Source organism: Motacilla alba, chromosome 1, assembly GCF_015832195.1.
Source record: "Motacilla alba alba isolate MOTALB_02 chromosome 1, Motacilla_alba_V1.0_pri, whole genome shotgun sequence".
In the NCBI taxonomy this organism is placed as follows: Eukaryota; Metazoa; Chordata; class Aves; order Passeriformes; family Motacillidae; genus Motacilla; species Motacilla alba.
The window spans coordinates 108,859,239-108,883,277 of record NC_052016.1 but is presented as its reverse complement, the minus strand read 5'-3'; the positions used below and the strand labels follow the sequence as shown (position 1 = coordinate 108,883,277).

The 24,039-nt window shown below is 39.9% G+C and overlaps 1 protein-coding gene across 3 annotated transcripts in view; it reads right to left on the bottom strand.

The window, feature by feature from the left end:
* Positions 1-4,262: 4,262 nt before the first annotated feature.
* The window catches only part of CDKL5 (cyclin dependent kinase like 5), a 132,693-nt gene continuing 112,916 nt past the window's right edge, over positions 4,263-24,039 (bottom strand). Inside the window, exons 15-18 of one of the 3 annotated variants that reach the window (XM_038158527.1) lie at positions 18,116-18,218; positions 14,263-14,406; positions 13,037-13,156; positions 4,263-11,875 (exon numbers count right to left, since the gene is read on the bottom strand). In XM_038158527.1, coding sequence (XP_038014455.1) covers positions 11,492-11,875; positions 13,037-13,156; positions 14,263-14,406; positions 18,116-18,218 — 751 coding nt within the window. In that variant the 3' untranslated portion in view covers positions 4,263-11,491. The remainder of the gene's footprint in view (positions 11,876-13,036; positions 13,157-14,262; positions 14,407-18,115; positions 18,219-24,039) is intronic. The other 2 variants (XM_038158621.1, XM_038158716.1) reach the window with 2 other exon arrangements.

The following is a 24,039-nucleotide window of genomic DNA, read 5'->3' as shown; positions in this document are numbered from 1 at the left end:
TCCAGTGGGTGTTTAGCACCCAAGGAATTTGGGCATGCGGATGATGAACCCATCTTCCCGAGGTGGCAGCCCAGTTCATGTCCCTGCTTCAGCCCAACACAGCCTAGGTGGGACCTGCAGCCCCCACAGCTCCCATGGGGGAGGGTTTAGTTTGCCTTGCCACTCACTTGCAGCTCAAACCTGGCAGGCACCAGAGGCCTTTTCCCTATTTTCCAACAATCTGTGCATCCATCCCAAAGACCCACAGCAACAGAACCTGAACTGTCTCAGGGAAGAGAGGAGAGGCATGAAGACAGTGGCACTGAGACAGCCTGTCTGCCTCTGCTGTCCTCTCCTTGTCCCTATGGGCAGAGAGGTGAATGCTCAGTGTCCAGTGCAGGAATACAGATATGACTGAAAACAATTGAGATGTGACCAAAAACATGAGAAAAGCTTCTAGATGGCTGTGGAATTCATCACATTCATTTGTGAGAGCAGATATTTCTGCCTTGTTTTATTCCTGTATGTAGAGACAAATAATAGCTCTCAGGAAAATAAGCTCTTCTGGCAAGTCTGAAAGCTGCTCCACTAACCAACAGTATGAAGTCCACAGAGATGAAAAAAGACTAATTCCCATCTGCTGAGATGACTGCTATACACCAGCACTCCCTTGCTTCCCTCCCCCTCCTCATCCATGGATGGGATTTTTGCACCCACAGATTGGTCTAGGGGACGCATTTTCTTAGTAAGAAATCACTGTGTGGTTCCCTTAATGCTGAACAGTCCAGGCAGGCTCTGCTGAGAGCATCCACGGAGCTCGAGGCACTTCCTCAGCAGCCAAGCTGTGGGACCAGCATGGCATAGCAGCCTCCCTGGAGGCACTGCACATCCAGCACCAGGGAGACAAGGGCTCCCCAGCAGCCGTCACAGCTCTTGTCTTGCTAACACCAACACTGAAAGCTGAAGCATTTCCAGGCCCAGGATGCATTGCCAACACGTTAACACACAGATCTCCCTGCCCTAAAAGCAACACAGGCAGCTCTGTTCCATGTCCTGATGGATGGGAATGGGGGAAGGAGCCTTGGTGCTGATGTTTTCCTGCGTGACTGCGGAGTGGAGGGGTGGCTGCGAGGGGCAGAAGGGTGAACTGGGTACAAGCTGGTGAATATTTGTATCACCCCAAAGCTTGACTGTAGTTAGTTAAAGCCTTGTCTGTAACTGGCCTCTGACAAGCTCCTATGCACAGTCCAGAGATTTTAACTTGTCTGGTTTTGGAAATGCACCTGATGGCAAAGGCCAGAAGCTCCTGTGAGAGTTGGAAGAGCTGGCAGGCTTAATGCACAGCCTGAAGGGATGGTCCACATACCATTATACACCAATGCACCACTCTAAATTATGTATCTTCACATGACTGATCCTACAGAGAGGATATAATAAAACCTTGGAGGAAAAAAATACTTTCTAGGTAGAAAGGACCTGTGCTATCACTCTTCCAGCCTCCCATCTTCAAAGAAATCACTAGATCTTTTTCTAGATTGAAATGTATGGCAATACATAAGATGGAACACAGTGCATTTCACAGTTCATTTGCCTCTTGCCTTGCCCTGCCCTTTATCTGCAGTTCACCTCTTCAGCTTGCTTGGGGAAGTGACTTAGTTCTGACTTGCAGCTAACTGGCTCCTGCTAGAGCAGGAGTTTCTGGTCTGATCCTTGCTATGCAGCTCACTTGCTAATTGACCTCTAGAAATTCACTTAACCTCTGCCTCTTATATAAAGAGTGCTGATAGGCTTAATTAATTAAGTGGTCCTAAAATGCTTTTAGAATTGCATTTGACTTCTGCATAAATTCAGCATATTGGAGTAACACTGTGACTGAGACCATCATGAAAGTGAAACAGCACCAGCTGAAGTATAATTACATAAATACAAAAGCTTCTCCTCATAATCATAGAATCACAGAATGGCTTGGGTTGGAAGGAACCTTAAATATCATTTAGCTCCTATCTCCCTGCCATGGACAGGGGCATCTTCCGCTAGACCAGGTTTCTCAGAGCCCCATCCAACCTGGTCTTGAACACTTCCAGGGGTTGGGAGTCCACAGCTTCTCTGGGCACTCTGTCCCAGTGCCTCACCACCCTCACAGTAAAGAATTTCTTCCTAATATCTAATCTAAACCTGCCCTCCTTTAGCTTAGAGCCAATCCCCCTTGTCCTATAACTACAGGCACTTGTGAAAGTCCCTCTCCAGCTCTACTGCAGCCTCCTTTATGTACTGGAAGGTGCTATAAGGTCTCACTGGGGCCTTCTCTTCCAGGCCCAAATCTCTCAGCCTGTTTTCACAGGAGGGGTGTGACAGCCCTGTGAACATGTTAGTGACCCTCCTCTGGACATGCTCCAATAGGTTCCCATCTTTCTTGCACTGGGGGCCCCAGACCTGCGCACAGCACTCCAGGTAGATCTCACTAGAGCAGAGCAGAGCAGAGCAGAGCAGAGCAGAGAGAATCCCCTCCCTCACCCTGCTGCCCACACTGCTTTCGATACAGTGCAGGGTACAGTCAGCCTTCTGCGCTGGAGTTGCACTTTGTCGTCTCATGCTGAACTTTTCATCCACCAGCACCCCAAGTCCCTCTCCTCAGGGGTGCTCTTGATCTGTTCCTCCTCCAATCTGTATTTCTGCTTGTGACTTTCTTGACCCACATGCAGGATTTTGCACTTGGCTTTGTGGAACTGTTTTTGCACAAGCCCAGCTCTCCAGCCTGCTCAGCTCCCTCTGGGTGGGTTTCCTTCCCTCCAGCGTGTCAACTGCACAGCAGGGGCTGGTGGGAGCACGCTCAATCCCACTGACAAAGATGTTAAACAATCCTGTAGAGATAGGGAGACCAATGTATGGCTTTGCAACTGCATAAAACACAAGGGGTTTGAAATAGGAAGTAGGACCAAGAAAGGCTTTCAGCTTTATGACCTGGATTTTTAGGATGGGATGTATAGAGAGAAGTAAGAGAACAAATGGTGCTGAGAAGTTTGTACCCAGTCCAAGTTACCTGATCAGAGACTGCCTCATGTGTCCAGACCAGCCACTTCATTTGTAAGTCAATAGCCCCTTTATCTAAATGGAATGCAGGAACATGCAGGAATTATCCCTTCACTTCCATCCAGAGAAAAATATCCACTCTGCCCTCCCTCCCATGAGGGTTTAATGCTGACTACACTGGGGATACCACATTGAGGTGCTAAATTTCTTTAAGGAGATGGCCACTCCAGTTTCTGGGGCTCTTCAGGGAGTACAGAAAAGGGGTTACTAAGCTAGATTGTTGGAAGAGTTAGAGCCAAGTAAGGTTTTAAGAGTTAAGCTAAGTCCCCAGAGCACTGAGCACCTCAAGGAAATGCATTTCAGCCCCATTCCTGGATAAAAATATTGAAATGCTGGACTGCTTTTCCTGGTGGAAGTTGCAGCCATTAGCTCAGGCTGGAAGTTCCTCTCGGGGAGGTGATGGGCACAGCTTAGTGCAGGCACTGGCAGCAGCCTGGTCTCACCAAGGCTGTGGTTGCTGCACAAGCCATCAGGCAGCTGTTTCAGAGGGATCTAACAGACTGCAAGTCCTGGCTTTCAGCAAGTCTTGCTGGAGCTCAGAGGGAAAGAAGGGAGGCCCAGGAAAAGTGGTCCCTACTCAGTTTGTTTCCAGTTACCCAAAGAAAGAGAGACTAGCAGGGAAATATTTAAAGTTTTTTTAAAGCTGCACACACTAACAAAAAAAAAAAAACCTCATAGCCAGGATACCTTACAGAGGAAGCCACTAAAAACTCTTACTGCTGACACCTCAACACCTCAACATTTGCCTAGAAGTGTCTCAGTTGACATGTGACAAGGACGAAATGTCATCATAACATTTCTCCTTGGGTGAAGACTCTGGGCTGGAAACTTTCTGGGCCTTTTAATTTCTGGTGGTGCCTGCTAAGGGGCCTGGTGGGTTGGTACTGTTCAAAAAAGAGAACAGCAGACATTCTTGCCCTGAAAGGAAGAATCCATCCCGCAATGAAACTAGAGGAAAGGTGGGCAACAAGGTGCTTCAGAGATGCTGCCCTGTGGAAACATCCCATGGAAACATCAGGCTCGTGGGCAGATACAAGTGACCTCTCAGCTGGGAGGGTCAGCAGGACCTGGAAGTGACCCACTGGGCACAGGAGTCCTGGTTCTGGTCTGTTCCACTCACATGAGCCTCGCTAACACATGGAGAGGTGCTCTGGAAGAGAGTGTCAGGAATAAGATCAGCTGTTGAACAGTGCCAGGGTTCTAGTGCAAAATCTGCATTTTTATTAAAGACATATTTTGGAAGGCCCATTCAAAAATACATTGTGCTCAGTAAAAATTAACCATTTCCATGCTGATAATTAAGGGTACCACAGGATTTTTTTTTTTCTCTTTTAGAATATTTACAGCAACAATAGAAATTTTACAGAAGTAAAGAATGGAATACATGCTCAAAAAAAAATCTGGTAAGGTGTACCAACAACATGATACAAAGGGTTGTATACAAACACTTTACAAATGGTTTATTAACTTGCATGAAGTCATCCTTAAATATTCAACACATTTTAAAATCAATTTGTATTCCAGGATTAAAAAGGCTAACACCACAACATATCCCTTCCACAACAGTAAGCACGGTAGATTCAAAAGTTTGTGCGCTTTAGATTTTTAATAGCTGTTAAAAACATCAGGGAATCTTATCCATAAATTTCTAAGTTTTGAAAGCTGCCTCCCCAGCCTGTTAATCTGTACTGGCAGATAGTGAAAAAAAAAATTCCTAAATTTATTTTTTTTTCTTTCTTCCAAATGTCACAAATTTAAAATGAAACATTCCACAGTGGAGACCTAAGCAGTCCCGGAATTCCTTATTAAGATTAACCAGATTAACCAGATTTTAAAATGCCTGCATAGAATTTCTAAAAAAATTACGGTTTCTGGGAAGATTTTAGCTTATTGGTCCATATAACCCAAATATAAACTTACTTCTTTCAATTAGTCAAATCCTTCAGTAGTACGAGTCCAAGATGTGCACTAGCAAAAAAAAAAAAAAAAAAAAAAAAAGAAAGAAAGAAAGAAAAGGAAGGTCGAGATATTTCCCTATGCTTAAAGTTTTGCCTTGTAACTAAAGAGTTAAAAACTCTGCCACTGGATTTACATGTCAGGAGTTTACACCAAGAGGTTCATATATATTTTTCCTATAGGAAAATTGAAGAGTGGCTTCCACCTTGTGCTAAGAACATGCTTTATGTTTATGCTAATGGAAAGCTCTACGACAGCAGCTACTTCACAACACATCTCCACGCCTGTGCAATTAAGATGCCACCTTGCATTTCTCAGAAGGGATCCAGAGAAACAGTGCCCTGTGAAAACAGAGACCTGGTGGAAGGAAAAGCCTGGCAGGCAGTGGGTTTTGGTGGGGGCACAATGAGGTAAGGTATCTCAGCTGGATGAAATGGAAAATTAAAATGAAGGAATCCTGAGCAAGTCTAAGGATAGCTGTTTGAGTAAAACAGCAAATAGGGTGGAGTAGTAGATAAGGCCTCTAACTCCCTGAAAATCTGCACTAGAGAAACAACAAAGAACAAGGCAACTGCAATATTTGAGAACCACAAGGGGAAGGCCAAGGGAAGACTGCAAAGCAGTGCAAAGGATGGCACTGGGATTCTAGAGAGAGAGCTCAGATGGCTTGGAGGTTGCAGAAGTATTTCAGATGAAGGCCCAAGAATATTTTATTACATGGTTGCTAACAGTACCTAGAGGAAGAATCTTTTTAGATGTCTCTACAAAATTTGGAGTCAATAATAAGCTCAGAATAAACAAACCCAACTTCAACCACATTCTGCAAGAGAGAGGAGGTAGATTGACTTGCAGAGAAGACAAGAGATGTGTAGTCATTCTTAGGCTAAGACAAAAATTCCTTTTTCAGGCTCTTGGGCCATGTTTCAAGAGTCACTTTTGCTTGGCTGTGTATTTTGTTATGTTCTAAAAGAGTCTGAGATGCAATCTGATTGGTGGAATAAAAGCATCCAAACACAGCGGGGCCAGTCCTCCCACAGCTCACATGCATCTTCCACAAACCCCAGCTTTTGCACCAAACAACTGGCGCACACAAGGTCACAAACCTGTATCCAAGCAGAACTCAGAACAAGTAAAATGCAGACCTAATCCACCAGATTTACCTATGCTGTCTCATGTGGCAGTTGTTAAGACACTCCACTGAGAGAACAGATGACCAAACACAGCTTTTTTCTTACAATTGAAAGAGGATCTCCTATAAAATCTGCTTTGATAATTTTAATGAAATTTGCTTTGTGATTGCAAAATGAGGAATCTTCTGTTTCAGGACAACATTCAGTACAGCACGAGCCTTCACTTGCCTGATGAGCCTGAGCACTGATGTACTGCTACTGCTTGACCATTTGAAAAAGGTGCCAACATCTAGAACTTCCAAGTTTTGTTATATTAAAAGGGTTTACTCCAATCGTGCCCTTTTTAAAAAAGGCCAGAAGTTAAATGGCTTTTTTCCTCATTCATTACAAACCCAGTTAAGGAATGGTTAATATCATGATACCATAAGAAAGAGCTGTGTAGGGAAAGGCACCTGTTCTTAAATAGTGTCTTGATTTGAAGGTTATTCAAAAACGGTTACATAGGGCACATCACCTTTCCAAGCACCTCCTGTGGCACTCCTATTTCAAATGGTGAGCCTACTCACATGAGCAACAGCCTAGATGCATTGTTTGTGATATTAACAGATGTAGCATGCATGCTAGCTGGAATGGAAAAAATAAGCACTCATTGCCACCCCACAATTTGCAGTGTATCATATATGGCTATCCTTTTCACACTCTCTGTGTGACTGGGATGCAAATATTCTCCCAGCTCTACTCTGACAGTGATCAACACATACAGAATTCATTATATGCAAGTATTTTAGAGCATGTCTCACTGACAAATCATTACGAGACAACAACAACAACAAAAAGAAACATCAATAAAAACCCCAACACTTCTAGAGCACAGCTCCTCTCTAAAGTGGCTAGGTTTTGCCTTGGCTACCTAGGTCACAACAGTGCTTTCAGAGCTGTATATTCTGTATTCCCATAGGTTCCCTGTGTTCTTATAGGGAGGTCTACAGAATTGTTGAGAATACATAGATTTTTCTGGGTGAACCTAGGAGCCTAGTCAGCTAACACCTTATCAGTTTTTGAAAAAAGAAAAGGCTGGTATGTAGCTTTTTAAACAAGGGAGATTCATCTCCTAAGAGATCTAACTGCAATGACAAGGAAGGGGAAGAGCCTACCACAGGCCACAGCTTCCTGAAGAGTCTCTCCAGCCTTGGTCCCAGAATCAAGTTGGTGTGGTAGAAAGAAAGGTGACAAGCCAGATGATGACCTGAAGATGCCTCACGCACTTGGAAGTTTGAAGCCTGCTTTAATATTGATCTAAAAGAACAAGTGGTGTTTGGGGAATGCTTTAGGAGACAAATGTAGGATCACTGACTTCCTGCCAAGAACTCTGCCCAGTGCTCTCCCAGCAACCTCTCAGAGGGGCAACGAAGCTTGGACTGCAATAAACAGAGCAAAAGCAGCAAACAGGTGAAGGGACTGCTCTCTGGGGCCAGGTCTGTTGAAAACAGATGTTGTTCTAGGTTAATACATTTACATTGCAGTTTAAAACAACAGCTTAGACACACATTTTCAGTTAGGATGACCTTAAGGTGCTTTTCTTTTCAGTTAAAAAGAGCTCAAGAGCCATAACTGAAACATACAGACAAGTTTAGGCAGCTTGAGTTCTGCAAAATCACTACAGTTAATTTCTGAAACGTAGTTTCTTTTTTATTCACATCTTCAGTGATGCCATAAGACAAAAGTTTGACAAAGAATAAAATACAGTTTAACTAGGATCCTTTATACTAAATAAATCTATAGAGCATGTAGTACAGGACTCACAGACCAGTGCAAAGGAAAGCTCACACTTACAAAAGAGTTTGTTCTGTAATTCTCTTCCTCTTTATTAAGTCAGAAAATCTCAGTCACTATAATAAGACTCCTTTGAAAATCTCAACAAAATTACATTAGCCATATTCTAAATATTGGGAAGCTAGACCAAGTTAAAAATACAGAATTCATCCCAGCACCAGCTGGCCGAGCTACTGGAACTTCTTTCCAACAGAAGAAAGAAAATACTACATACATTCAACACAATTTAGTATTCAACTGAAAGCTACTACAGTTTGTTGAATTCAAGAGGAAAATGCAGTATGAAGTAGAAACAAGTTTCTGTAAATATGGGCCACCAAATACTCAAACATTCCTTGGGTCACCTTTGAGGATTTGCTAACTACTTTAAACAGCTATATGTACAGTCAGGGATCACCCTGATTTAACTTAATGGGTACAAAGAAAAAAAAACAACTTTTAGAAACATTTTTCCTTGCTAGAAATCATAACAACCACATCCAGCCCAGCATCATCATCCCCAGCATGAAGATCTTACCAGCAAGCTAAAACCTTGCAGAGGAAAAAGGATACATATCCACGAAGCACAGAAGAGTCTAGACTGAACGTTCCCTGTGAGACTGCACGCAGAATCATCAAGGTTGGAAGAAACCTTTAGGATCATCCAGTCCAACCATCAACCACCCCAGTCACCCCTAAACCATGCACCCAAGTGCCACATCCAGATGCCTCTCAAACACTGCCAGAGTCGGTGACTGCACCACATCCCTGGACAACTTATTCCAATGCCTGAACACTCTTTCAGTGATCTCTTTTTCCCCTAATATCCAATTTGAACCTCTCCTGGCACAACAGAAGGCAATTTCCTCTCATCCTTTCACTTGAGACATGGGAGAAGAGGCTGATCCCCACCTGGCTACGCCTTCCTTTCAGGTGGTTGTAGAGAGCAATGAGGTCCCTCTGAGATTCCTTTTTCCAGACTAAACATCCCCAGCTCCCTCAGCCACTCTCGTGAGACTGGTTCTCCAGGCTCTTCCCCAGCTCTGTTGCCATAAAAGAGACATTCAAACTGCACTGCTTGGAGCCCCACTCTCTCAGGCAGTGCGTTTGTGAGGGATTTCAGTGGCATCAGCCCATTTCAAAGCAGGGCTAAAAGGGCTCATGTAGCTGTGACCAAGCAATGAATCCAACAGAGACTGCTAAAATAAGCTGCTAAACTCTGACAGTGATGACAAGTAAAAATCACAGTATCTTTCCTGGATGCCCACTGAACTTAGGAAAAAACTGAATACCCTTTCATGTCTATTGTATTTATATATGCTATATATATGATATAGCAATACAGTGCATATATCATATATAGAGAGATATTATAGATCATATAATACAGAAAAATCACATGCATATTTCTTGCAGGCAAATGACAAAGGAAGAATTTATATTTTTTTAGTTTTTCAAATTTAGTGGACTTATTTTTAGTCCTGGACAATACTGATATAACATCCTTCCACACTGTTCTTTCTGACAACAATTTTTACAGTAGTGGTGCCGAATTTGCTGTTGTTAGAACTTTGGTATGACTCAAGAGGTACTGAACAGCATGTCCAGTTTGCATTGTTATCCAAGTTGGAAGTTCAGCTTCTACTGCCTGGCTGCTTCTGCTAACTTCATCTATGGCTAAATCATTCAATTTACATTCAGGTTAATCTCTTTTTGGAAAAGACAGTGTATTTGCTAGTACAGGCGTCTTATGAAGACAGCATCTAGAAAACAAAGTATGCTGCAGAGTAATGAGGGAGTGGAACTAATGTGTTTAAAAAGGAAAGATTGTATTGTTCTGACACTACAGGCCTGGCTCTCCTCTTATTGCACAAAGTTTACACTGGCATAATTCTTTTGACTCCTTCTGGCTCACCTTTGATTTACTTTAGTGGTAGCAACAGAGGAATCAGGGTGTGTATTTGCTACACTTGACATTCATCAAGGTAAAGGCAGTTTTATCTATGTTGTACAGGAGACTGGAGCCCAAGATCTAGCATTTTGCTGAGACTGGCAGCTGAACAGGGTTTGGGAATATTTGGATAGTAAGACCTAAGGAGAAGTCAAGTTGCACGGCAACCTTCTCCCTCAATATCCAAATATCAGATTTGTAGCTTTAAATATATCCTGAAATATATTAAAAAGTGCAAGAGTAGTTTAAATTCTAATACAGTGTTTATCTTATTAGTTAATAGATTGCTAGAGATGTAAAATACACATATGCATAAAAGCTTATACCATGATCTGCAGTGCCATGCTATGCTTAAGTGTCAAAGTTTTGCATTTCACTTGCAATTCATGCTGTGTTTCTTTGGTTTTCACCCCTGCTATTAAGTGGAAGAGCACCTGCTTTTGCTTGTAGTAATGGGGCACTTCATCTCTTTAGAAGAAACAAAAATTTGGTACTGGGGCTCTGTGCTCTTGATGCAGATGCAGAAATCCCATTAATATTACTAGGAAAGCTAAGGACAGGGGAGAACACACCACATTTAGATTACTGTACAGTTCTGCAGTCTCTTACATTTAGCCAATACTTCCAACAAAATAGCCCGTAATAAAGCTCAGAATTGAATTTTGTCTTTTGTTTGTTACCAATAATGCCTATAATACTGGGCTCTCACAGCCAAGCAAGATCCATACTGTTACAGTCACGTTTATATCCACATTCAGCTTCCTTTTATTAGAAGTATAATACTGCACTTTATATCACAAATGTATAAAAAATATGGCAGATAGTGTCATAACAATACTTTTCTTTTAAATGAGTATATTTAAAAAACAGACAGTTATTTCCCATTTATATATATATTTATATATAGAATAAAATACTCCTGATGCAATATATAAATGTTACTGTTAGTTTTTTATAGAAACTACTGTAGCTGTTGCACTGCTTCACAATGTTTCAAACAGCTCAAAATAACTTTACATTATAACATAAAAGATATGATTATAACAGTACGATATTAGGTCATCATAAATAAATATTACAAATCCTATCAAATATGGAAGTTTAAAAAACAAATTTAAGACATACAATTTAACTTTAAACCCTTAACAGGGATACACTTTTATCACATAAACCCCACTGTTTTAACTAGGCAGCAAAAAATGTAGTAAGGGCATAGGCCTAGACAATGTTTTCACCCTTATAAGTGCCAATACATACCAGAAGTCTCTCAGCTTTCAGACAGAGCTGTGCACTAAGCTGGAATGTAAATGAGAGAAAATGACAACGCATTTTTCTCCCTGACCGGCACGCTCTGCCTGGCGTCCAGTGACATTTCTGATGACTGGTAATTCATAGTTCCACTCGCGTTCCCGTATTAATCCCTGACTCTCTCGTGGTGCCGAACAGCATAGCTCCACGTGTACATATTGCACACCTGTATAAAGCTGAAAATGCAGTCTCACCATCACCAGAACCACCGCCACCGCTCCCCTCCGCTGCTCTCCACCCACACCGGTCCATCTGCCGAGCGCCGTTACAAGGCCGTCTCCTTGAGATCGTTCAGGTTTGGCATTCGCGAGCGGTTCGTGCGGCCGTAGCTGTGCCCGTTCTGGCCGCTCTTGGAAGGCAGCTGGTCCGAGTAGGGGGGCCCGTCGCTCACGCTCCTGTTCACGGGGGACACGTGCCAGGTGGGCTCCAGCTGGCTGGGGATCTGCAGCGCCGGCCGGCTCTTCGCCTGCGGCTCCGGCCGCACGTTGCTGCCGCCGCCGCTGGAGCTTTGACTCATGGGGTGGATTCGCACTTCAGGAAAAGAAGCTTTGGCTGGCTGGCTGGGTAGGGGCTGGAAGCGGGGCTCAGCAGCGACAGGATGGTTTGAAGAGAGGTGTAAGAGCTTCCGAAGAGATTTTAACGGCTGGCTCTGAAAGACACGCAGAAAAGCTCCATCGTATCAGACGTCCCGTAAAAAAGCTGTCCTATCCTAAACGGAACATCTCATCTATTAGCTAAAAAGCTGTCCTATCCTAAACGGAACATCTCATCTATTAGCTACCTGAAAAGATGGAACCTGTTCTCCCTCAGAAAAAAATTGCTCCCGTCAATTATTTTATCCTTGTTTCCTTTGAAAGTGCAGGCACAGACAATTGCATGAGCTGCCCATCTGTCTGCTATTAACTTAAGAACCTCAGCCACATTTTATGAGGAACAGATTTCAGAAATAAAAGTTCTTAAAAATGTTGTGAACATAAATTAGGGGTTGGAGTGAGTCTTGAGTAACCATCTGCACTGGAACGAGGTCTGGCAGAACTCAGAAGTTACGTATTTTGCTTGCTGGCAGCTGGGTGATAGGCAGCTCTAGTCTCCCACAGCTTCTTTCACTGGTGAGCAGGTTGAAGGGGAATGGTGATATGGAGTTACTGAAAATGGGTAGCAAAAGCCTGGGGAAGCCTGAGTTCACAAAGCGGCGTGAAAGCAGTCTTGCAACATCCACAGCTCACAGAGCAACTTGTTTCTTCAAACACTGCAGCTGCAACAAACCCTCCTCAGTTTCCAATGTGCCAACAATGGAGCATGGCACTGACTCTCCCTCCCAAACACTGCCCCCTGAGCTGCTTTTAGAACTGGAGAAAATGAACACTAGTGCGGTGCCACGCTCCAAAAATGTATCCTGCTGAAGCTGCAGTCTGTGCCAGCCACACTGTAACGTGGTCTGGATGCTTTGGTGACCACATCAAGTATCAAACTCTGCTGAGCAGCAGCCAACCCTCAAGATTCACCATGCCTTACAGAGCTGACTCGAGGGCTTTTTACCATGGGCATGCACTGAGACACTGCTTGCCTACAATACCAAACATAACCAATATTTCAAAGGGCTCCAAGACTGACACAGGACATTTAATCCCTCTTTTCCTTGTCATTCCTATCTGCATTTAAAAAAATTATGCAGGACTGCAGGTACATCCAGCGAGCAAGGAATTAGAAAGCTGGGAAACAATGTCAAATGCAATTCTATTCACCAGAGAAAAAGCTGTCGAGATACATCAGTGATATTAATATACAGGGAATTGATAATGCCACTTACATGAGGCTGGATTTCTGTCATCTTCTCAGGATGCCAATCCTTCTGCCTGCTGCTCTGGTGATTGGAAGAATGAATGGCTTTCTGCAATGCCAAGAGATCCTGACCTTCAGTGTTAGGCATCTGCAACAAAATATTAAATACTGGTCTCCTAGTATTTTCTTAAGCATAGCTGTAAATAATTTCCCACAGTTAATTACAGAACACAAGTGAAGCCCATCACTGCAGCAGAATTGCAATGACCTCTCAATAATTCTCCCCATAGTAAGAGCAAGTGGCTGTGGACATCATGCAGATTTGCTCTCCCCTTAGCCCTTAAAGCATTCACATGCTGTTAGTGTTATTTGCTGTAAGAAAGAGCAGTTAAACAAGGCCTTAAAAATAAAATTAAAAAACAAAATATTGTTGAGCCTCATCTTCATTTAAAAAGCATTCCATACTGCAGTTAAGACCATGGATCAGTTCTATAAATTTGCTCCAGAGTGAAGCAGACCAAAATCCCTCTAAACTGATCTCTTGACTGACATCACAAAACCAAGAGTTTTCTCTATTTCCATCTTTCTCCTCCTCCACAAATATCCCAAACTAAAGCAAAAATTAAGAAAAAGCTGAAACTTTATGGCAAAAAGATAATTTAAAACTTACATGTAGTTTTTTATCTCATTTCAAGAATTCTAAGTAAAAAGAGGACAGTCAAAATATAATCTATTTTTAATGCAAGCTGTCTTTTATCATGAACAGTCAGGACAAACAAAAATACAACAGACACATGAGTTAAAGTTCTTTCCAGATAATCCACTGTTAGTATTTGATTAATTTAAATTTATATATAAAGGAGTAGTAGTTTGTATAAAATTATGTATTTACAATATAGTTATAAACCAAACCAGGTTAATTTTTTTCCTGAATGAAACGTAATGAGACAGTTTAATTTTAAACATACACAATTTCACAACTATTTCCCTTCCTTAGTCTTACTCCCAAGGCTCATTCTCTCTGGAACTGTGTATGTTACATTTTCACTACATCAAATACTACCAAAATTTTTTTTTAGGCACAATCTGTTTCAACAAAACTGCCAATTTTACTTAAATTTATTGAACTGGCCCAAGATACTTAACTGGCATGAAGAGAAAGTGATACCATGAAAATAAACCACATGCTGCTGTAGTCAGTAAAACAAATTTACTGGAGCATTTTACACTGTTACTGTACTTAAAAATTAATACCATTGGCAGAGTGACTACAGGAAGTTTTTTCAAAGAAGAACTATGCTTTAAATTATTCTTTGAATTAAAAAGAGGAAAGAGGGATTTCTTGATGCTTGGATTCTCGCCGTTGGTTGAGTCTGTCTGCAATATAAGACACAAAAACTAAATGCATAATATTTCAATTCAAGAGATCTGCCCCTTACTAAATTAACTTTTTTTTTTTTTTTGATAATTCAACAATACATGTTATCAAGCCTATAATTTGCTTTTGGAAAATACAATAATGATTGAAAAAAGCCTATGGAACAAACTCAAGGAACTCAATGTATAGAAAGCATGTAAAAAGATGATCAGCACACCTATTCTTATATATATGTTCATTAGGAATACAGAATATATTTATTTCAAAGGCTTTTGGAAATAACTGGTAGATCTTGTTGACTTTACTGAGCTTTGAATTAAATCCTGTAACTCTGGCAATCATTTGTATTTCTGATAATGACCTAAAAGAGTATGACATTTCTTATTTTTATATAAAGAAAATATTAAAGATCCACTAACAATAACAGGAGTTGGTTTCAGAATGAGCAGTTGATAGTTACTCTTGGGACAAAAAATCCCTTCTATTTTTAACTTGCAATAAGAACTAAGGCTCCAAGATGAATTATTTCAGTTCTAACTTAAATATGCCATTAGCTGCTTCACATATAGCTGCAAGTACAGTGGCTGGTTTATTTTTATTTATGGAGCACAACCAAAGAGTTTACCAGTAGATGAATGAACAACAAACAGAACTATAAGGTACTAGAACCATAAATGGGTCTGTTTCTCTCCTGCTCAGGTGCAAATAAGCATAGGACACATATACAGTGCCTTGCATTTTCCTGTCTAGCAGAAGAAATCTTTATTATGCAATAGAATTATTATGTGACTAAATACAATGACAAGTGTACTACCAAAAGCATGGGCTTTCAAACAACTTTCCCAGCTTCTAGATTCCATCCAAGTTAATGAAAATCAATAATTAGCATAGCTTATGTTCAGGAACTTTATGGTCAGAAGAATTTCCTGTTTCAAATTCAGTAAATTAAAAGGAAATGAAAGCACTGCTAAGAGAAATTCTCACCTGAAACTGTTTTTTCCAAAGCAGGTAATTTCTTCAGACCCATAGCTTGAAATAAGTGCCAAAATCTGCAAAACTCAGGCTCCCCTGAAGACAGTGCCTGCTGGCACTGTGCACAACCCTCACGGCTATCAAATAGTTTGGTGGCAAATGACATAAAACTGTGATTCTAACAATCCTCAAAACCTTTTGCTGCATTACTAAAACACTTCAAACGATGAAAAGGAGAATGGGCAAGAACAGCTCTGCAAAAACAATATTGCAAAGAATTCCCATAACAGGCAGTAACAATTGCTAACCCACGAGTGCTGCACTGGAGAACTCGAGGGAGAATGATTCATGGGAGCAACCTGCAGGAAGAAGTGTCAGGAACTGGGATCAACTCTAGGCTATTAGATATTTTGAGAATGATGTTACTAAGATGTCTTCAATGCAATTTCAGGTATCTTTTACAACTCCTGTGATGATGATCACCAGCCAAATGAGACTTGCCAAAGGATATCAGAAGTAAATAACAGCTAGCTACTATGTGCTTCCTAGCTCTGTGACAGTCCCCAGGTCTCATTTGTTATTTCTTGCTGAAAGTCTGTGCTTGAGTAAATAACTGGAATTTCATACTTGTAGGACTCTACATGAATTGTGGGTCTCAGAAAAAAAACCTTGGGTAGTAATAAGCTGTCTATTAAAACTTTTAATAGGAATTCATAGAAAACATTGTACTTGTAGTTGAAGAGCTAATAATATATTCTGTGAACAACTTTACTACTAACACCAAATCTGGTGCTGAATTGAAGGCAGTAATTTTTTTTTGTGCTGGAAGATCCTAAAGACTGTCCCAGTGTTAGGTAGATGTCTTCAACTAAGAGATGAAGAAGAATAAAGACCAGTGTCTGAGCCAGACACTTGTACACACATCAGCAGTACAGTCTATGCCTAGGTACTGTCCTGGTAATCAGCTGCAAATGGAAATGAAAGGAGGTTTTTCTGGCTCTGGTTTGATCCAGAGCCCAAGTTGATCTCAGCAAGGTTGTAGCTAAGGATGAAAGAATTGTATCACTATATTATTTCACTAATTTATTCATATTTCTGTGAGATACCACCTCTAAGTAGCAAACAGAGTTCTTCCCCTTCTCTCTCTCTCTCTTCCTCTCCACCCCTCTTTTTAAGAGTGAGAAGAAACAGCAGTAAGGATTATATGTAAATCTGCCTCAGCTTGTAATCAGTGATGGTTTTGGTAGCTATAGATCAAGGAGCTTTTGATTCAGGTGTTTTGTAAAATGCCAGATTTTCAGAGGCAACACAATCCAGTGTGTATTTCTTTCACACAGTTTAATGGGGAGGAAATCAATACACCAGCTATCAGCTGAGCTGTTGGAGTGTTGTGTGCCACCACGTCTGCATGGCTGGAATCAGAGTATGATATAGCAATGCAAATTGAACACCTTTTGTTTTTTTTCCCCCCTAGAAAATGCATCACTGGAACCATTGGCCTTAGGTGTTATCCTTACATGGACATTTTGGTATCAAGCAGTCCCTGAGCTATAACTATAGCTATGTCTATAATCTAGACATGCATTTCAGTTGTTTAAGACAAATGATCATGTTTGAGCTGCATACAGGTATGAGGGTAAACAAGTTCAGAAGGAGTGGTAGATGCCACTGCTGCAAATCTCACCCAGCAGGAAGGTGAGGTGCATTTCTGAGTGCTAGTTAATATACATATGCACATGTTCCACACAGTTCAAAGAAATTTAAAAAAACCCAAAACAATGAAAAGACTGATAATCACTCCTCTCTCCCAATTTTCAACAGATCAGCCCTCCACCAACTCCCAATCCTATCACCTCACTCCTTGACAGTAAATATTTTCATTAAGTCACTCCCCTTTGCCAGGAGTAAGCATGATTTACTCAGTTCTGAGAATTTCAAAGCTATAACTGCATTTACACTTACGGGAACATTACTATTTTAAATGTTTTACTGTTTCCAGAGCTGTCATTTAAGAATGAGATTATGTTTAGTTTACTTCAGTTATTAGGCATATCTTTATTATAAAAATTTGTGAAATGTTAGTATACTACTTTCTGATAAAAGACAGTCCTTTCTCCCTCCCAACAACTTTATGAAACTGTAAAAATGTGTGAGACACCAAAGACTTATACTGAATAACAAAAGCCACAATCCATTCCCTCAACAAAACATAAAACACTTAAGAATGGTTAAGACACATCATCCTTATTCCAGTCATGGAATGCAGCAAGAAGACAGTGGCTGTTACTAAGACAGTTCCATGAAAAAGACTGGAAAGAATTCTCATTTGTCACAGTCTCATTTTCTCTGTATGGGTGCCTGAAACTATTCAAGCTCTGGGGACACACAGCAATGAAGTTACTATTCTTGGAATGGTATCACCATATCCTGAAAAAGAATTTGTTGCAACGTCATCTTAAAACTTGCATCAAAACTGGCTCTCAAAGAATCTGAATGAAAACAAAGGTGTAAGTTTGGATTTCTTCACTTTCTAGTCCTAGTAAGGACTAGCAAGTGAAGAAATATTTGAAAAGGCAGAAAAATCAACCCTAAACAGGAGAAGAATTTGATTTTCATATGGTGAGGAGAGATAATAAAAGAAGTGTATACACATATAATCATAAATAATACAAAGGTACTGCACTAATCTAGCATACTAAAATGGTATAATTAAAAATAAATAAAAGAATTCTTCTACTAGAAATGCTGCATACTTACATTTTGAGATTTCTTCTTTTTCTTTTTTATTGCCCTGAAAAAACCTTGCTTTTCTTTCTCCTTGAGCTGTTCTGAGTGACTGTTAAGGTTTTCAGGACTTTTCCTAAATATGAAATAAGGTATTGTAAGAGAAATTTTATTATGGTATTACTTTGTCAATTCTGTGCAACACTGAGATCTGATGCCAAAGAATGTAAATTATCGATTAAAGTAAAAAGATAATTAAAGTTTTAGCATTCATTGGTTCCAGGGTTACTACACAAATACCGGATAGATTTATTACAAGGGATAGGAGGTACACAGTGTTAGGGTAAATTGATTAGTTTAAACCAATGAATAGTTATTTAGGGAAAAGGAAAGCATGCATGTGTTCTTTTAAGCCGGAATTTAATACTCAAATCAAAATATCACACACAAGGTCTTTTAGAAAAATGAAAAGCATATCTGAGAGAACATACAAATGGCGATGAGCTACCAAAGCACAGGTCCAGTTTATCCATTGTTGCTGGAGAAGCAGGAGTTGCAAAGTTGGCCAGAGAGAACCACTTTCAACTGCACTTCCTGACCCTTGCTGACATGGTTCCAAATCTATCACCGGGGAAGCTGGGGATCTACTGTTGTCCATTTCAACTTAAAACCTTCTGTTAGTTTGCTATGCGTGAGACACTGCTGGCAAAAGGAGGTGACCCAAAAATGGAACAGGTGACTTGCCTGAAGACTGAATTTCTGCCTTTTAACTCTTAACTTACACGTCAGAAGCAACTACAGCTGATAAACAACACGTTACTTTCAATATACACAGTATACCATGTATGTAAAGTACTTATACAGGGTAAAAAGATGGTTTACAAGGACAGTGGTGAGACATAACTGATTGCAGTACTAGTGCCCTTTAAAAGAGCTTGAAAATTGAAAATGGTGCAGGAAAGCATCACAGAAATATTTTCAGAGATTTCAATCTCTTTAGTGTGTTAAAAAACACACCCAAACCAGCTCAAATATTTAGTTTCCTTAATCATGACGCACAACTACTTATCCAGAAAGAAATTCCAGCATACTAAAAAATCTTGGAACTAACAGGCAAAGCTATTACAAGAACAAGTAGGTGGATGATGTAGCCTAAGAAGTCATATTAGAAATAAGGCACTGATTTTCACAATAACATCATTAACTGCCAGAACAAACTCCTTAATGAAGCGCATTTCCCATCTTTGACTTTTCAAATCAGGACCTAATACTCATCTGGGAGAAACACAGCCACCAAGTCTGCCTCTGGGCCTGGATCCCAGAGGATGGACAACATATAATAGCAACTAGCATACAGAAAGTCATACTGGGTCATTTCATAGTCCCTTTTCACGCTTAAATTGCATGAAAACAAAAAAGAAATTATTCCATTGTCTTGATGGAAAACCTAAAGCAAAGCCACTGTTTTAAGGGCTCTGTATGACAAACAGGAGCAGCTTTTCTTGGAGCAACTGTAATGTAGCAACATTTAACTGTCTAATATAGTTGTCACTGGCTTCTAATTTTGGCTTTAAATGCTATGCTATCAGCTGGTGATTCAGCTGCTACAACATGCCAGGCTGACTTTTTTTTTTCCCAAATAAATGTGAAAAACGTAATTGTTTTAGAAATCACTGGAGTCATCCTCCTTATTGACAAAACCATCTTCACTCTGATAGGTGGTATCAGTTCTTCAATTTCTACACAAAACAACCTCAAGCTTGAAATGTTACCTGGCTCTAAATAGAAATGCATGCAGTGTTTAAATCCTGTAATAAAGTGCAACTGTTCATTAAGAGAATGGTTTTAGCAAAAAGATTCATAGGCAAGAAGTATGGTAGAAATTTTCCTAATTTAGATTTTTGGGAACTTATATCTAGATGCAGAAAATACATTCAGGTGCATGACAACATACATTTAATGTGGATATTACAACACTACTACAGGAAAAAAACTGGAGTTTAATGTAATTATTATACTTATAACAGGTATTTTAAATATACTGGATTACTGAGGATTCCTGTTGCTGTCATGTCCCTGTATTTGGTACTACTGTGAGTAGTGTGATGGGTGTAAGGCATTATTATACAAGCCACTTAAAGCACCAAGGAGAAAGCCAAAGAGTAAAAGACTACAGATAGCTTTAGATTCAGTGAACTCAGGAGTCTGACATAACACAGAACACCTGCAGAATTGTTTACTAAATGATTTTTACTTGACTTTTTAGAAAAGTGGGAGGAAACCATACACCCCAAGTATCCTGCTTGTACTCAGAAAGTCATGTAAATGGGGCTAAGAATCCTCTGAGCCTTTCCCCAAAGGAGCTCCTGTGCATCCACAGCTGCAAGCATATCCCAAACCATAGCCCCAGTGCAAATTATCAACCCCATGATTGCTGTCCACTGAGGAACCAGTGTCAGATCATAAGCAAGACCCCAGGAGGTCACTTTAACATTTTTCAGTGTCTTGCTATAGCTTTTCTATTACAAAGTCTATTCCAAAATGGAGATGCTGTATTTTAACAGGTGAAGTTAATCTTCAGAGTGAAGCTTGGAACAATTTTTGCCATAGTTTTAGACAGAGATTCACTCAAGCGTGATTCTTTCCTTTGGCCCAGTGAACCTGGATGAGAAAACTGCTCTCCACAGCAGCTGAGCAGAGAGGAGAGAAATGAAATTCTGCACCATCATTTCCTTTTTATGGCTACAGTGACCAGAGAGAATTGGAAAATAAGGGGCTGAGAACTGCTCATTTTCAATTGCTGCTTACCCAAAAGCCAGTGGTTTCGTACTGAATGGTTTATGTCATTAACTCCTATGACTCATATTGCAGTACAGTTGTCTGAAAAAGCATTGACCTTGAAAAGCAACTGCTTCAAAACACATGCTCATTATGTGAAGAGAGTGAACATATATAGCATTATAGCAGGAAGCTTCAACACCAGGATTTTGTACTGTGTAAAAATAGAGCAGAACATTTTGATCGATGATGAAACACTGGGATAATTTAGGCATCCCAAAAGATGATTTTCAGATAATGGACAGTACAGGAAAAAATTAGGATTATGAAAAAAAATCTGTAGAGTCACACAACACTAAACTCTTACACCATACTGCAAGTATCTTGGTGTTTTGCATAAAGCTTCAGCTCCTGAAAGCAAACAGTTCCACCAGAGTCTTTTATGTGCTGTCTGTTTTAGTAACAAGTAGGAGTAGCCCTAGAGAAGAGCCCCCACTCAGAGAGCTCATTCTCCAGCAGAAACAGAAGGCAAAATGTGCTGTGCTTTCTTATTTTATCTTTGTGTACCTTTTTCATGCTTAGGACATGTAATACAGAACACATTGGTTATTCTGGGCTGAAAAACTTGGAAAAGGCGTAAGTACAAACAGAAATTCTGTGATTATCACTCTTATTTATTACCCCTAGTAGGAAAGGTATCCAGCTTCATGCAGGTGCAATGAGGTGTAGCAGCAAACATGCATGTGGCAAGCAAGCTGATGTGCTTTCACATTAACTAAAAAGAAAAAAATGGGAAGCATGTTGCATTCATGCTGCCATAGAGAGATTCCTATTGCAGACAGCTCTTTTTGGGAGGCAATTCCTCATGCTTATTTTAGTTATTCTTCAGCAACCCTAATCTCAGCAGGTAGCCTGGCTTGGAAACCGTCATGTACTACTCCCTTCACGGATCCAAACATAATTACATGAGTAAGGTTTTTGTCTCATGAAGGAGTTACTGAAATAGCAGAACTTTTCTTTGAAGATAAATGACAAACACTGATTCTCCAAGTTACCTTTTAGTTTTAGTCAAAGTAAGACCCTTAAGGGGCAGTCACACAGTTACCATTCAGCAAAGGCAAGAAAATGTCAGAGAGGAATGAAACAATTCAAATAGCTCAAGATAAGAATCTCAATCCCACAAACTGAAGCCCACAGTAAAACGTCATGGTCTAAAAGTCTGGCATTGAAAGCTTAAAATCAAAAAGATCAAATCTGAACTCTGTTGGAGCTGCAATTTTTTTAATTTTATCATGTGGAAAAGGAGGATTTATTAATTGGAATAAACCCCAGATCTATTATCTCATATACAGAATACCATTCAGAATTTGCAATTTCCTGATTTTTTTTCACAAATTCCATTAAAGAAATGGAAAATATTTATAATGCAGCAACAGTCATGCTGCACACACAGCTGAACATGCTCTAAACTAATTTGTTCAGATGCTGGTAACCTTTTACTTTGAAGAATAGGAATTGTGACTATAATGCTACACTGACACTGACACAGCAATGTAAAAGTCAGTCAAGTCCTGTTTACAAAAAACCATATTCTGGAACCTTGAAACTTGACAGTGGATAAAGTTTTAAGCCTTTTACTCTTGTAAGAATGAGATTTTTTTTTTTCTTTTCTTGAATGACAGATTTTGTGTGTGTTTATATTATACACATATAAAAACAGTAATATTATACATATAGCTCCTCCCCTTTATTATTTTTGCAGAAATATATGACTTATGCTAGAGAAGATATAAAAGCTGCTTGTCATAGCACGACTACATTTGTATGGACATAAAAAGTCTAAACTAAAAAGCTTTCCAGAAGCCCCCAGGTATCTTGTAAGCAGTCAATGCAAACACTTCCAAGATGATGTGAGATACACTGCTGCAAGTTGAAATTGATTCTAAAGAGATATTTTGAACTATGACACTGGTAAAGATAATTCAGGCCAATATTCTGGCACACTGGCAGAATATAATTAAATATCTTGCCTATAACCAGTGATTTTGCCCAGCTCAGGACAAAGCTTTTATGAGTAGAAGAGAATAAAACATTTATTCTTGTATCAATAAAAAAAAAATTGAGCAAGTTTAAGGTAATTTACAGGAAATTAAAATCTAAGCAAAGAAAAAATTTCAAGAAGGATAAAAAATTTGCCTTTTTTCAAATCAAGTTGTTTGAAGTTCAGAAATGATCTAGTAATTTAAGAGTAAAATCTGATGACAAAAGTCAAGTTTATAACATCTTTATTTTAAAAGGCAGGACAGTGGGGACAGAGCAAAAAAATGCACACAAAGACAGGGGAACATCTGTGACAATTCAGTCTAGCAAACATTCACAGAATCTTTGACAGAAGAAAGGCAACACAGAGCAATAGTATGAGAAGCAATATTTTACAGTAGTGGCAAGTCCAGGTGGAATACATGTCACTCATAATTCGAAATGAATTGTCATGTACCAGTTAGGTATGTCATTCAAACATCAAATATTTACTTCATCATAAAATTGATGTAAGCAGAATCACATTCCATCAGAGCTTTCAACATTTTCATAAGCACTTACACAACTTCTATACAGAAAATGAAGTAGAGGAACACAGACTCTTCACTACTCAGGAATCGGGTTAAGCTGCATTTATGGCACAGAACAATTTTGCAACATTAGACCATTGCCAGGACAACTTGAACAGAGTTAGCAGGTAGAGCTGGGCAGGAAACATTTCAGGAAAATTGGGAGTAGGAAAAGAAAAAATAAAAGTAAGTATATGCCAAAATAGCAGTAACTTGGTGTTGCAGCTACTGCTATTTCTTCCATTTCATAAGAAGAAATGCTTATTCTTCTCTCAAAGGAGCTGTTCCACTTTGTGAAAATATTTGAGTAATTTGGAGCAAGGACTTAAATCTAACTGTCTCAAAGTTAATGAAGGGCCTTTTTCACAAGGCCATATTCAGCACCTCTGTGGTCTTTTCACTGTTTTAACAAGATGAAACAGCTTCAAGAGACTACATTAAGGGAACCAGACAATGACCTCCAGAATAACCTCTAACTTCTGATTTAGGGCACTCACTTGTTAGATCTAAGATTTTGGTTCGAGCCTCTGGTTTAAATAACAAAGACCCCGCACTCAAGTTCCTCGCATT